At 42.1% G+C, this 16557-nt stretch overlaps 1 protein-coding gene across 1 annotated transcript; it reads left to right on the top strand.

Annotated features, from left to right (window-relative positions):
- Nucleotides 1-49: 49 nt before the first annotated feature.
- rufy1 (RUN and FYVE domain containing 1) lies at nt 50-16465 on the top strand (the record flags this gene model as incomplete). Its single annotated transcript, XM_080774164.1, has 17 exons — nt 50-488; nt 1949-2128; nt 2494-2611; nt 3076-3177; nt 3627-3750; nt 3914-3981; nt 4168-4303; nt 5430-5531; nt 7379-7495; nt 8086-8253; nt 8860-8957; nt 9549-9668; nt 10690-10819; nt 10943-11037; nt 12658-12706; nt 12795-12872; nt 14281-16465. The coding sequence occupies 17 exons, from the start codon at nt 50-52 to the stop codon at nt 14425-14427; spliced, it is 2271 nt and encodes a 756-aa protein (XP_080630290.1). The 3' UTR covers nt 14428-16465.
- Nucleotides 16466-16557: the final 92 nt, after the last annotated feature.

Raw genomic sequence — 16557 nt, 5'->3', positions numbered from 1 at the left:
GCCTTGATCCCTTGATCCCGGGCCGATCACGTGATCACAAGGGGGAAAAATGGCCGACGACGAGTCAGCAGCAGCAGGAGAAACAAACAACAACAACACGGCTGCTGTTGTTGTTGACGGTCACGGTGACGATGATGATGAGGAGGAGGAGGAGGAGAAGAGCGACGACAAAGAACCAGAACCTCCTCCTCCCGAACCCCCCGAAGTCCTGGAGGTCCGGGCCGGAGACAGCGGCGCCGCGGCGGCGGCGGCGGCCAGCAGCGATGCAGACAAGCCGGCCTCGGAGAGCAGCTGGTCGGCTCCCATCCTGTCCCTGGCTCGGAAGGCGACGGAGAGCATCAGCAGCGGGGTCAGCTACAGCACCGCTGCGCTCAGGAGCAGCACCTCCACCACCGGGTCCACTGCCAGCTCACCCACCGCCGCCGAGAACGACATGGTCATCAACCAGAACCACTCCAGTGCTGCTGCCGAGAATAAAATACTTCCAGGTAAAATAAGCTAAAAGGATTAACAGTCACTCACTCACTGTGCCATGAGGAAGTTCATTCGTGAAACTACTAACTTGAACTTCCTATCAGCACTGGCGTTTACTGTATGTGTCGAGGACAAGTGCCTGCCAAGGTGGGTTGTACAAAGTACTCAACCGACCACCCCAGTACTTGAGTCAGTCAAAGACATACTCCTGAACAAAATGTAGACGTCTACATTTAGACGTCTACATTTAGCTTTAAACACTTTAGCACTTTATGAACATGAACAAAATGTAGACGTCTAAATGTAGACGTCTACATTTAGCTTTAAACACTTTAGCACTTTATGAACATGAACAAAATGTAGACGTCTACATTTAGCTTTAAACACTTTAGCACTTTATGAACATGAACAAAATGTAGACGTCTACATGTAGACGTCTACATGTAGACGTCTACATTTAGCTTTAAACACTTTAGCACTTTATGAACATGAACAAAATGTAGACGTCTAAATGTAGACGTCTAAATGTAGACGTCTACATTTAGCTTTAAACACTTTAGCACTTTATGAACATGAACAAAATGTAGACGTCTAAATGTAGACGTCTACATTTAGCTTTAAACACTTTAGCACTTTATGAACATGAACAAAATGTAGACGTCTAAATGTAGACGTCTACATTTAGCTTTAAACACTTTAGCACTTTATGAACATGAACAAAATGTAGACGTCTAAATGTAGACGTCTACATTTAGCTTTAAACACTTTAGCACTTTATGAACATGAACAAAATGTAGACGTCTACATTTAGCTTTAAACACTTTAGCACTTTATGAACATGAACAAAATGTAGACGTCTACATTTAGCTTTAAACACTTTAGCACTTTATGAACATGAACAAAATGTAGACGTCTAAATGTAGACGTCTTCTCTTATGGGGGTCCCTGGCATATCTTTTCAAATGGGGGTCCACGGGCTAAGTAGTGTCAATTTGGGGGTCCTTGACATGAAAAAGTTTGGGAACCACTGCTTTAAACACTTTAGCACTTTATCAACATGAACAAAATAGATGGGTCCCCCCTGGAACTCCCTCAGGTACCCCTGGGGGTCCCCGGACCCCACTTTGGGAACCACTGGTACAGAGGACTATGTATTTTTTTCTGTACTGTTTATGGCATTTTTGTGTGCAGTAGGTCATGGCTCACATTGTTTTTGTGCCTCTGTGTTGATAAGTCTTGTTAGTAACAACAGCACACTGATACCAAGTTCAAGTGCCTTATTGTAGGAATTTTGGAACACAGACTTAAAAATCTTTATTACATTTACTTTTATTCCTTTTTATTCAGGTTTTGCCAGCCAACAACATTTCCAGCGATTTTCACTGTTGCAGAAAAAGTGAAATGAATGAATGACGATGAACGATCATGTCTTTTTGCGCTTGTCTCACCATCCCCGTCCTCCTTTGCTTCACAGTTCTGCCACCCAAGGACCCTGTGTCAATAGAAAGGTCCAACCTTCTCAGTATGATGAAATTAAGCATCAAGGTTTTAATCCAGTCCTCCCTGAGCCTGGGCAGAACCCTGGACTCTGACTACCCACCGCTGCAGCAGTTCTTTGTGGTCCTGGAACACTGCCTTAAACATGGGCTGAAAGGTAGTGTTGTCACAGTCATGATGTTTTAATTGACGATTAATTGTCACAGATTAACAATTATGTTTTTGGCATTGAACATTGGAACATATGAATAACATACAGTACATTTATGTTAGCCTTTTAGGCTTTGTAAACTAAATCTGCACAGGGCAGATATGAATATTAAATTTAAAATTTAAATTCGGTATACAAAGAAATGACTGGTGCCAATATTCAAAAATAAATAATGTACTATGGCCAAAATAGGCCATATTTAATGATTATTTTCTTGTGGAAGAAATTAATGTATAGCACATCTACAGGCTCACAATGTGTTGTGAGGTCGTGATGTGAACTACTGTTTTTCCTCTGTTTGTTGTGCTCAGCAAAGAAGTCCTTCATTGGTCAGAATAAGTCCATCTGGGGACCTCTCGAACTGGTAGAGAAGTTGTGTCCAGAGTCAGCTGATATTGCCACAAGTGCCCGAGATCTTCCTGGCCTTAAGTAAGCCCTTATAAGCTCTTATAAGTCCATTAAACCAGCTTTAAAAGACAAACCTGTAAGGGTTTGAACCGTTTGATTGCAATGTTTTGATGTGCCATACAGCAACATACAGCTGTGTGTGACAAAGCAGTGTTTCTCAAACATGTTCAAGAAGATGTATTTATTTGGCTGTGGATCCCCATCGTAAAATATTTTGTGCCAGTGAACACTACCCCATAAGAGAAGATCTGTGTTTCAAAACATTTTCAAATTGAATCCACATTTTTCATATATTTCTTTTTCCACAATTGTTTGAAAATAGCCGCTCTTCAAGCTCACATATTTTTGAATGACCAAAGTATAAAATATTTTTTTATGCAATATTAAGTTACACATTTTCCTGGGGACCCCCTGGAACCTGCTTAAGGAGCCCTTGGGGTCCCCATATTACGACATTTTACCGATTTGTTGACTTCACTTTCCAGGACTGGTTTGGGCCGGGCGAGGGCGTGGCTACATTTGGCACTCATGCAGAAGAAAGTAGCAGACTACATGAAGGCATTGCTGGACCGCAAGAACCTCCTGGGGTGAGTCGCGAAAGCTCAATGAAGATGGTTTTTAGACGGCATTAGAATTCCTGAAATAACAAGAGCCCCGTTTGATGCGCAGCGTCTAAATTAGGGGTGCAGCAGTTAATTTAACTAATCGATTTAATCTATTATAAAAAAATATCTAGATTAATAATCTATCCTTATCTACAAGTTCACAACACTTCACAATGCGACTTGTTATGCCCTTGTAGATCGGCTACTTCTGCATGACATTGTGCAACGATATATATATATATATAAAAAGAAGATGTATAAGAAAAGTAATTGTTAAGAAAATAATGTATAGTTGCAACCCTCGTCTAAATGCATACGGATGTCATTTATCATATACACATACATAATAACACACGTGTTATTCTCTTTTTTGCCATCTGTTAATGTGTTGTTCATTGCTAGCTGTCCCCTTCTCTCTCTCTCCTCCTCAGTGAGTTCTATGACCCCGGAGCGCTGATGATGGAGGAGGAAGGAATAGTGATGGGGGGCTTGTTGGTGGGTCTCAACGTCATCGATGCCAACCTCTGTATTAAAGGGGAGGACCTGGACTCCCAGGTGAGTGGTGAAGGGGGGGATGCTTTTATTGTCTCAGTCGCACATAATCTCACTGCAGAAAGGCAGCAATTACCCTTTTATGAAGAAAGTTACGACCCATGCTGCATCCGAGGCTCATGCTAACATACTTCATCTAAGCTGTGTTTCTGTGTGACTTTCTTAGGTGGCGGTCATTGATTTCTCGCTCTACCTGAAAGACCCTGCCAAGTGCAACAGCGACACTCAGAAGGAGTTAGTTCCGTGTTTCACCTGCATTACACTGTTGTTCATCACATAATCAATATACTACACTATCCTCTTCACTGTAGCTTCCATGAGACAACAGTGCTATGTATTCCATACCTAGTAAACACATGTGTGCTGCAATTGATTATAAAAACAAAATATTGGGGCAAAAAACCATCCCTGTTTTTCCAGTGACTGCAAGATGACAGCCATATTGGACCAGAAGCACTACATTGAGGAGCTTAATCGTAACCTCAGTGGGACAGTGACAGACCTGCAGGCCAAGATGGATTCTTTAGAGAAGACTAACATCAAACTAGTAGAAGAGGTCAGAGAAAGTGTGTGTGTGTGTGTGTGTGTGTGTGTGTGTGTGTGTGTGTGGTGTGTGTGCACGCGCCCGCTCGACTGAATTGTTTACAGTCTTAACATATAATAATTGCTCTCTAGTTCTATTCTAACATTTTTCAAAGAATTTCACTAAGTGAAAATAGCAGATCTACAAGCTCACAACGCGTTGCAGAGCAACATGTGCGCTTGTAGATCTATTTTCACTAGTTTAGGTCACGGGGAGACATCAGATTTCTGTTTTGGGGTAAAAAAGTTTGGGAATCGCTGGTCTATACGAACACAATTGGCTGTGTTTGGCGGAGGGAAGCCGGGCTGATTTAGTGTGATATTTGTCATCGCACTCCTACAGTATGTGCTGGGGTGGTGTTCTTCATCAGTCTGATGAAGAACGCGTTTCAAATGTTTTCGTTTGGTTTTCTTTAGTACTGTTCTTCGCTTCGTTGGGGGCCATTTTTGTGACGGGCCTAAACATTCTCCCCTGCCTCCCCACACACAGGAATAGTTTTGACATATACCGCTAATCATTTTGGAAATATAAAAAATTCCAAGATCAGTATCGGTATCGGTCCCAAAAAACCTGATCGGAGCATCCCTAGTGTTCTGTGTGCATTTTATTGTGTGTTGTGTACTGTATGTGTTACAGGCATTACAATTAGGCATTACATAATTGCCTAATTGCAATTGTTTAAAATAATCACAATTGTTTTGCATAATCATTATAGTACAATTGTACAAAGTATAAAGTTATTCATTTAAGTTTTATTTATTCTCGAAATATTACCGGTAAATGTCATGTATTTAGGTTATTTGTCATATCTGCCCTGCGCAGATATAGCTGCCCTGCGCAGCCTATTTTTATGCATATGTTCCACGACAAAAACAATGAAATCGTTAATTAAATTGTGACAGCCCTTATCGTGTGTGTGTGTGTGTGTGTGTGTGTGTGTGTGTGTGTGTGTGTGTGTGTGTGTGTGTGTGTGTGTGTGTGTGTGTGTGTGTGTGTGTGTGTGTGTGTGTGTGTGTGTGTGTGTGTGTGTGTGTGTGTGTGTGTGTGTGTGTGTGTGTGTGTGTGTGCGTGCGTGTGCGTGTGCGTGTGTTCTCCTCAGCTGACGGCAGCCACAGACAGAATCAACTCGCTACGGGGGGAACATGAACACTTGCAGAAGGAGAACAAGTCTATTTTACAGTCCACTCAGAAGAAGGAAGAGGTCAGCAAGCTGGCAGACACATTCACTCAGTTGTCCGAACAATGACAAATGCATCATGTGGTCTTTGTTTAGCTTGCTTTCGTGTTGAGACACTAACGTTTGTGGACAACAAACCACAGCGGGGTTCCAGCCACAGCTAAACCAGTGGTTCTCAACCTGTGGGCCTGTGATTTTGGGGGGGTCCCCAGGCGGTGAGGTGACAATTTAAGAACCTTTAAGATACCACAAAAGAAAAGAGAAAAGGACTATAATATAGTAGCGTTCCGGTCACCTACAGCGTGTTGTCTGTTGGAGTCCCGATCCCGACGGCCTTTGCTGTGTGTCACTCCCCATCTCTCCATTTACTGTCAGCCTACTGTCCTATCAATAATAAAGGCATAAAAGCCCCCCAAAAAAGAAAGAAAGAGACAAACATTTTGAAAAATATAATCTACAAGCTCATGGCGTTGTGAGCTTGTAGATATACTATTTTCGTAATATTTATCTGTGGAACCGAGTCAAACTAAATGTAAAGTATTTGTCAGTACAAAATAACATATTTATAACATATTATTATATTATGGTCTGGCCCCGGCCTGAAACGGTTGAGAACCACTGAGCTAAATGATGGTAGAGCATGACTTCCTACCCAAATTCAAAATAACCTTAAAGTACTAAAAGAACTCAAGTGATCATAGTTTTATCTCCTTGAACACCTTGTAGTAGAGTTCCCTCCCCCCTCCCCTACTTTCTCTGTAAATACACTTTATGATTCTACTTTATTGTCTCCACCAGGCCAAAGGCATGGGGAGAGAGTATGTTTTGCACTCCGTCCGTGTGTGAGTCTGTGTGTGTGTCAGTCCGTCTGTTACCAGCTAATCTCTGGCACACATTTTTGGATATTACTCCTCCAGTACTTTGGATCTGTCCGATATTTCATATTCCATCCTAATTGGCTAACATTGGCTTTAAAAGTTTGCAGGACTGGATGTGCGTCCGTCCGTCTGTTGCCAGCTAATCTCCGGCACCGTTAACCCGGTCGATGCCAAATTTTGCACATACACTCCCTGGATGCCAACGATGAACCTCTGCCAGAACAGTTATAGCGCCACCAGGAGGCCGACTTTGGAGAAATCACAGTTTTTGATATTACTCCTCCAGATTCTGTCCAAAAATCCCACAAATCGTTACACACTATCTCTATAGTTATGTGTTCAAGACGGATCTGTCCGATATTTCATATTCCATCCTAATTGGCTAACATTGGCTTTCAAAGTTTGCAGGATTGGCCCGTTTTGAACATATAACATTGGCCTGTTATAGCGCCACCAACAGGTGGATTTTTGCTAAACACATTTTTGGAACAAAATGCCTCAAATCATCCAATTGCCATCCTTGGCAAGAAGAAATGTCACCCTTATGACTATAATGTCACATTGGCCTATTATAGCGCCACCAGGAGGCCACAACCTGACCTGCCCTGGTGGAGACCTGTGCACCGAGGGGCACTTTTTCTAGTTCCACTATGTTTTTGTTGTATATTTTGTATTGTATTGTTTGTATTCTCTGTATTATATCTATTACTGATTAATTGGGTTCAATGGACCACAATAGAAACAAGCCCCTAGGGCTTTTTGTGTTGTACTTTTAGCATAACCTTTCACTGTACTGACTACCTGTACTGTTAATAAGCATTTTAATAAAGTCATTAATCAATCACGGTTCCCAGTTTGATCCCCGAGTTGGTGTCTAAATGTTTAATGAAATTTAACATTTAAAATGTCATACAGTAGGAACCTCTCAGCATTACGATACAATGTAAGTACACTTAATTGCTGTGTGTATGTGTGTGCATGTGTGCTTTACAGGCCACTTTGCAGGACAACCAGGTGGAGCTGGAGACGTACAAACAGACGCGCCAGGGTCTGGATGAGATGTACAGTGTGGTGTGGAAACAGTACAAGGAGGAGAAACGTGTTCGCCAGGTCAGCCATGATGCACACAGCTGTCATAATAACAGCCTACATTCATGGATAACGTTACATTATTAAATAAATAGATCACGGTTTCTCAAACTGTGGTTTGGTACCCATGTTTGGGTTGTGGGCCAATTTCTATGGGTCGCGAGTAAATATCCCTTTATTTCTTAAGTTTTGGATTTTAATAATCTTTTATTTTTCTTAAAGAAAACAAATCGGGTTCAGGTTGCTCTCTTGTGTTCAGTTAAAACAATCAAATAAATGTTGTATCGTCACTTCAAGTGTAAATGTAAGTGCGTGTCGTGCATGCGTACGCCTGTCACAATAATTTTATAATCGCCTAATCGTAAAAATTTGTGATAATCGTTTCCACGTTGAAAATACATTTTAAAACATTAATTGTTTTTTGTTCGAAATATCAGGTTTGCAAGTTCACAACGCGTCGCATCGCGTTGTGTAATGTACATGTAATTCTTATTCATAATGTCCCAGTGTTCCAACGACAAAAGTCCCCATTAAACCGTTAATCGCAATTAATTGTCATGTAAAAAGTCATAATGGTGACAGCCCTGTGTGTGTGTGTGTGTGTGTCTCAGGAGCTGGAGCGTGAGCTGGAGCTGCAGGTGGGCCTGAAGCAGGAGATGGAGGTGGCCATGAGGCTGCTGGAGAAGGACACCCATGAGAAGCAGGACACGCTGGCTGCCCTTCGGCTGCAGCTGGACCAGGTTAAGAGCCTCAACCTGCAGATGTTCCACAAAGCACAGGTAGGCTGGAATAGAAATGTGTACTTTGTTTATGTCTATGTCTTCTATGTTTATTTAGAACTTTTTTGACGGTTCACCCTGGCCTGTCTGACAGTGTAGTGCCTTAGTCCTACTCTTGTCATATGGCTGTGTATAGATCAGGCTTAATAAGTGCTTATTTTGGAACCTGTGCAGTTAGTTGTGTCTTTTTTTAAATGATGTCTGTGTATGCTGCAAGAACAATGTCCTTAATGCAGAGGCAGGGTATTAAGACCTAACACCCCCAAAATTAGTAGTTGGCCACACCCCCATCTGAAAATGTGCCAGGGACCCCCCCAGAAGAGACAATTTGTGTAAAGAAAAAAATATATATATTCAAAATGTTCAAAACACTGTTCTAAGCCACTGTTTTCAGAAGAAAAAATGTAAATTGCATACGGCAAACTGGTTCCAGGGGCTCCCCAGCAAAATGAGGAACGGTTTACACGAGACTTTGAGAACCACTACCTTAACGGACCAATATAAAATCTGTCCATCTGTCTAATCTATTGTAGGTATCAATCTGTCTGTCTCATTTATCATACATGTCTGTCTGTCTGTCTGTCTCTAATCTATGTGATTCTTTAGAACTCTGAGCGTGAGGCAGAAAAGAAGACAGAAGAGGCTTTGAGGCTTGAGAATAAAATGAGTGAAATGGAAACGACCATGAAGGAACTTGAGCAGAGGTGTGTGTGTGTGTGTGTGTGTGTGTGTGTGTGTGTGTGTGTGTGTGTGTGTGTGTGTGTGTGTGTGTGTGTGTGTGTGTGTGTGTGTGTGTGTGTGTGTGTGTGTGTGTGTGTGTGTGTGTGTGTGTGTGTGTGTGTGTGTGTGTGTGTGCGTGTGCGTGTGTGCGCGTGCGTGTATGATCTCTTTATAGTAACCATGTGAGGAGTGTTGCCAGATTTTGTGAAAGAGAGACACAAACGGGTCTATGAAATCAAGCCCAAAAGAAGCATCTAGGCCACATGAGCACTTACTCATAAACCTACTATATATGCATACAAGCCCACAGCGCAATGTGACTCGTTGTGAGCTTGTAGATCTTCTATTTTAGAGGGTCCGTGGACAAATCTTGGGGCTATGATATGAAAATGTTTAAGAACCTTTTGTTTTAACAACATTTAACACCCCTGAAAAATGCAACCCGCAACGACTAATATGAACAAGCAAACTTTACAGCAAAACAAGCCCCCAAAGTCACTTATGATAACCGGACATGGCAACACTGTGTGGGAGTTGTATGTAAATTAATGTCTGTCGTTTGACGTTTGTCACAGGTTACAAGACTCTGAGCATGAGCGACGGCAGAGCGACCAATCAGACAAAGACATGAGGTCCGAGCTGGAGGGGACTGTAGATGGTCTGCACAAACAGCTGGCCGACCTGGACACGCTAAGGTGAGAGCACACACACACACAGGTTAACCCTTTAAGACTCGTCAAGCTTGTATACAGGTATCTGCTATTTTTGTAGCCAACTTATACAATGACACAGACGCTTTTCGGGTTTGAACAGTTAACCTGTTTAAGACCTGAGGCCGATTCTATGAATGCCTTCAAAAATAGCAGGTAGACAAGCTGTGCTGTGAGCTTGTATATGTGCTATTTTCGAATAGCCAACGCAAAAATCTAAAATGACAGATGCTTTTAAAATGACACGGATGCTTTTCCGGTTTTAACGGGTTATGGTAGTTCTCCACCAAACGGACTACTACAGATCACTACAGACCGGCAGCCGAATGAAGTCGAGAGATCAGATGCTGAAGTTGCTGAACTACTATGGTGCTAAAAATAGCGTATGGCTTGGCTTGATGTCTTTTCCCTACAACTTGCGACCCGACGCGACAGTGTACCCACCGCCCATTCAACAGCCGATGTTCGGCAACAGACGCTTTCCAAGATTTAACGCGGCCGGCGGCTATCTTTATGCCTGGGACACACACACACACACACACACGCGCGCGCATACACACACACACAGGTTCCTTGAATTTGTAGACATCCACAGACTGATGAGCATTATTAAAAACATCACTGTCCTTAGGCCTATCACAATTGTTACAAAATTGTCTAATCGCAATTATTCGAGATAATCAGAATTATTTCATCAAAATCTCGTTTCCATGTTGAAAAATGTTCATACATTTGCATACATTACTTCGTGATGTGTTGTAACTTGTAAGCTCGTAGATCCGCCATTTAATCAAGTATACAAATAATGAATATGTCAGTGATTTCTTTCTATATTTCATATTTCTGCCCTGTGCATTTTTTGATTACCAGGCAAACAGAAATGTATTCTTTATTCCTATGTTCAACGCCAAAAACACAATGACGTCGTTAATCGCAATTATTTGTGTGACAATGAATGGTCAACTTCCATTAGTAATGGTGCCAGCCCACTGTCGGCCCCATGCAGGCTGAGCTTGGAGAGTGAGCTGCTGAGTGAGAAGGAGCAGAGACAGGGCATGCAGAAGGCTCTGCAGAGGGAACAGGATAACAGCGTGGAGCTACGCACGCAACTCCAACAACTACAAGGCCTACATGCAGTCAGTAATACTAACACACACACACCCCGTTAATCCAGATGTCTCTCAGCTAAGGGGTCCTTGGCCTGAAAAACGTTGAAATTAGTTGTTGAGCTTGATCGTGTTGTTGTGGTGACGCTGCAGGAGCTGCAGGATCTGAAGGAGGAGAAACGACAGCTTCAGCAGAGGTGTGAGCAGCAGGAACAGGCTCTGCAGGAGATGGGGCTGCACCTCAGCCAGTCAGTATACCTCTCATCTGCACCATCTGTTCAACTCTTTTCTTTTTGTCACATGTCCTTGTCCACATTCGGTCACACTATTGCATTCTGACTTTCAGTAAAGGATCTGGAGAATTAATAGCCTAGATATTGCTGGGGATATTGGGTGCAGTGATGGAAGAAGTATGCCCATGTGTTTTACTAAAGTGTTCTTGAGTAAAAGTACAAAGATATTGGCATCAAAATATACTTTAAAGTACCAAAAGTACTCATTGTGCAGAATGTCCAAAAATAATTGAAAAGTAAAAAAAGAAAGAGCTCAAAATTGTACTTAAGTACAGTACTTGAGTAAATGTACTTACTAGTTACTTTACACCACTGGTGTTCTAGTGTTAATGCTCAGCAGCCATCATTACAACTACTATAGTGAGCTGGCATCTGATCTACAGTCCAATCCAGACCTGAGACCCATTCTAAAAATAATTATTCTAAATCCTAACGGTTTTCTAAAAAAATCTGTTTCTAAACAGCTAAAGTCTGTCTCCTCATAGCTAGAAGGTCCTGGGTTCGATTCTTGCTCGGGACGCTGTGGGTGCTGGCGGCGTGTTTCCTCCTCCGCGTCATCAGTGCCCATACCCGAAGGCGGGGTTGGCGAAAGGGCCTTTCTGTGTGGAGTTTGCATGTTCTCCCCGTGTCCCCTAGGGTAGATATCCTCACAAAAAACATGCAGTAATCCTGGTCACTAAACTGCCTCCCCCTGGCCAGCCGGGGCGCCTGATGGAGGGGAAAGGAACTGGTTGGAATAACGTGTTCCTTCCACGCGCTACGTCCAACCTGGGAAACTCCCCCCTGTCAGGTGTAAAGGAGCAACTTGGACACTCAGGCATGAAGGAAGCATGAGTTCAAGTCCGTTGCTCTCCCCTTGTCTCCCATATATGGGGAATAGGTTGGTGGAGGGTGTGTAGATCCCAGGATCACATTAGATGATTGACACAGGGGTGAAAAATGGGTTACAAAATCGTGGGATAAAAATATATATAAAAAAATAAAAAATAAACAGCTAAAGTATAACATAATGCTTAAAACACCTAAAGGGGTTCCTGTCCAGAATGGGTTAAGTGCAGACGAGTGCAGCTCATTGCTCATTGATCTGCTGTGTGTGGAGAGTTGGAGACTAAACGCTCTCCTCTCCAGGGATGCTGTTTTGCAACAGGCCTGGAAACACTGAGCGGAATTGCTCTGTCAGCAAAGGATAATGGAAAATGTATGATTTAGATATTGGAACCGGTTTATTTTATTTTAACTGGATCCTTCCAACATCCTTCTCCTCTTACTCTCCGTTTCTGTCCTTTGAAGTTGGTTTTCCTTGATACCTTCTGCAAAAAATAAATGCTTGCTCAGGGTGGGGTGGGGGCAATATTGGGTTTCTGATCTTGAAACAACAATTACACTTTTTTTTACATGAATCTTTAACCATGATAGACCCATTGAGTTTAACTATCTCTTTTTCAAGGGGAGACCTGTTATTCAGAAATCTGATTTAACGAAGACATGCAACACATGAAAGACATATACTGTATATCATGGAGACACTCAGCTCTAACATTCACTTGTTGTTTTTGTTGAATTTTTGTCCCAAAGGTCTAAACTAAAGATGGAGGACTTCAAAGAGGTCAATAAAGCCCTGAAGGTAAAGTCTGGAGTATTTCAGAAATGTTACATTTTCATTATGCGGCCAAAACGGCATCCTGTTTCATGTGTGACTCCTCCTTCATCAGGGTCACGCATGGCTGAAAGATGACGAGGCCACACAGTGTAAACACTGCCAAAAAGAGTTCTCCATTGCTCGCAGAAAGGTAACTGTTGTGATCCTAAAATCATCTTCCGCTATCAACGACCTGTTGTTATATGCTTGTATATTGTATACTGTATATTTTTGCCAATTAGAAAAATTGTGATGTCAGATGCAGGTAGAAACCATATGCACAATGTACATATCTATGTAAATATCTATATCATGGGTTTTCAATAGGTGGTCCGTGGACCAGTCGTGGTCCGTGAAGGTATTGCATGTGGTCCCTGGCCATGCATTTAGTAATGTAGGAAAGGGAAGATTTGTATTTAAATTTATTGTATTGACCACAAGTTGAGAAACAATGCAGTAAATGACGTGGTGACATAATGAGTACCACAGACGAAAAACGTCCAAAAAGTCAAAATTTCATTCTGACCCCTCCACGGAAAGGCCTCGTTCCTGATCCCTTATGGATAAATAGTGTGGACTGTTTTTCATCTGTGGCATTCAATGACCAATTGATCGATGTCAGTTACTGGGAAGTCGGATGTCAAGAACTTCCACAGAAAAGGGAGTGAGAATCTCATGGGAAAACTACCGGATTGCCTGGTTGAGTCACCATTATAAGGAAATGTGCCCATAATTAATTGCCTACATACAGTAAGTTACAATGAACAGCAACATGATTTTAATATGGAAGGTTAATTTCCCCCCCACACCACGCCCATATCCCCCCTCCCAACACAACAGTGGTCCCCAGGTTGATTCTCAGTCAGGGTGGTGGTCCCTGGTTCATAATCAGTTGAAAACCCCTGATCTATTATGATTGCACAGCTGAAACCAGGACAATAAATATATTGTTTTAAATAATGTTCTAATTGAAGTGGATGGTAGATTGCACACCACACTACTTTAACAGTGACATTTGTGAACAATATAAATGTAGTGCTTGCCTGCTTGGTGTGGATGGCCCTTAAAAGAGTGATTCATTATAGTTGTAAGATCATGTAGATACTGGGATGTGGGTCAAGCCTTGGGCATAATTACAACAGTAAAATCTGTTGTTCTTGTTTGACCCATGGTTTTACTTTCTACTAGTCTTTCTTGATCGTTTTCGTGGTGCGATCGTATCACTAAAAGAATAGAAGTGTTTCTAGCTGTCTGTATATTCCAATGACTCAGACCTCTTGGAAGTGACTCACATTTAGTATCCCAAAATAATTACACAATGGATGGGTGGATTTTCATGGAACTTGACTGAATAATAGTAGTACTGAATGAGTAGTATGCCGACTGCCACAGTTAAAAATGTACGAAATCTCTGCTTGTGTGTCTGTCCCTTGCGTATCTTGCGTACCTCGCCGAGGACTCGGAGTGCGGTACCCGGTTTTTGATGCGTTGTATTTCATGGGAGTAAGTTCGCACCTCCAGGCGCGTTTCAGTGTATATGTGTGTGTGTGTGTTCCCAGCACCACTGTAGGAACTGTGGAGACATCTACTGCAACAGCTGCTCCAGCAACGAGTTGGCGTTGCCCTCCTACCCTCGGCCTGTACGGGTGTGTGACAACTGCCACTCCCTCTTATTGCAGAGGAGCTCCTCCTCCACCGCATCCTGACAACCACCAGTCCAGCCATAAGCTTTACCCAAGGCAGGGGGTCTTCTCTTCAACAGGGTTTCCTCAGAGAAACTACAGGGGGTCTGCCAAATCTTTGTGTGACATTAGCTGAAAATAGCCCATCTACAAGCGCTGCCAGCTTGTAGACCTGCTATTTTTGGAGAGTTGGTGTAGAGGGAGAAAAAGCAGAGCCAATGGTCGGGTTGACTAAAGGGTTTAAAGGGATATTTCACTTTCAAAATAACCGTGTTAGATTCATCGAAAACACCCGTCCTTAAAGGACAATAAGGACGATGTCAGTCACCGGACCCAAGGATGGGTGTTTTCAATGAATCTAACATGGTTAAAATCACACAGGGCAAGACCTACGCTGTAGACACTATCATTTTTGGCGGGCGGTGGTTGCAGGATTTTGGCAGAAGTACCGCTCAAGGAAATTACATCGATGCTTGACAAATCCGTTTACATTCTCCGTCAATGAAAAAAGTGTTGATTGGTCGTAAAAATATCGTATCCGGGGGAAATGCATCTGACGGATGTTCCGGACCGACACTTCCGCCGATAGCGTCTCTGCCTTAGGTTGTGACCAGGCTTTTCTCTTCGCAGATGAGTAAGGCTGGGACCGAGGCTAGGTTCAAATGGAGGTTGAAGTTACAATGGGTTTATATAGGAAGTGGGCGGGGCACCTATGAATATCAAATAATCTAAACACTAAATCAAGCAACTTAAAAATTATCAAGATGACCCAAAAAAGATTTTTGAAAGTGAATCCTTTTAAAAGGTTAACTGTGTGAAAATACACATTAACATGAATCCAACATATTAATGGAAAATATAATGTATGTCAAACAAGTTATGAAGCAAGCCATCTATGGAAAGGTTTAATCTGCAACACAGTTTAATACAATATGTAGTCGGGAGTGGTCTCTGCTTAATCTCTCAGCCTGAAAAACGTTGAAGACCTCCTAATCCTTGTTCAGACTGATCTACACTGTTGTCTGCCAAGTGATCACATTGGACTTGTGGTGTTCAGATGTCGCCAGAAATAGCGGATTTACAAGCTCCACAACACATTGCGACGCAAGCTTGATTGTCTGCAAGCGACACCGTTGCGCGACTGAAGTCAATCCACATGCTGGTAGGAATGTGGTTCAGTTCTGATTCACAAAAAACATAGTTCATGCCGTTCAGACTTGATACACTACTTTGGGCTGCCAGTGGGAACATAGCCCACAAAATCCAGATACTCACCACTCTGATCTCATCTGCGTGTTGCTCTTTAACGAATCATCAAATCTTAACAGAGGAAGTAATCTGGCATGTTGTTCCATTTCCTCATCTTTAGGTAAAGTATTAATTATGAATGTGATTAACTAATGATTTTCTTTGTAGACTGTTATGCGTTGAATTTGAAACTTCAATAATTTCATTCCAAATGTAATTCTGTGGAGCAGAAGTAGAGTGAGATTTACTTATGATCTTAAATCACAAAGACCCATTGATTCGGTTCATGGGGTCCCTTAACCACGCTTGTCGATTGGCTATTTTCAGCAAAGCAGTTTGGTGTAGAGAGAGAAAAGGAGGCGATCAGTTATAGACCTGGCCAACTGAGTATGCATATAGGGTTTAAAGTGCATCGGTTCACCGCTGAGGACCAGTGTAATGTGAAGTGTTGCGGAAAGTTAAAAAAAAAAAAAAAAACACGATAGGTTATAGCCCATCGGTTTTTGATTATTTTTTTTTAAATTGCGGAAAAATTGCTGCAATTTCCAATTTTTTTTTTGAAAGACTGCCTCAACTATAAGCATGAAGTACTACTAAAGTCAGCCATTACCAGGGTGTACAGAGGCTTTGTGCATATTTCCCCATTAAAGAAGGTACATAAAATACTAAACTGTACATGACTATAGAATGTTAACACAAGCCAAACTATTTTAGAATGTTTAACTGAATTGTGTATAGTGCTAAGAAGCCATTTTATTAACATGTTTCAGACACATTTTCTATCTGGATATTTGATAAAGAGATATTGAATTTATTTGCGCTTCCTGTCATTTGTTCCCCTCCCAAATATGTCCAAAAGAAGTACATATGTATTCCAGAGCAGTTTATTCACTTGTGCACAAAAAG

Source organism: Protomyctophum bolini, assembly GCF_963924005.1.
Source record: "Protomyctophum bolini genome assembly, chromosome: 10".
In the NCBI taxonomy this organism is placed as follows: Eukaryota; Metazoa; Chordata; class Actinopteri; order Myctophiformes; family Myctophidae; genus Protomyctophum; species Protomyctophum bolini.
This window is presented reverse-complemented; position numbering and strand designations above follow the sequence as displayed.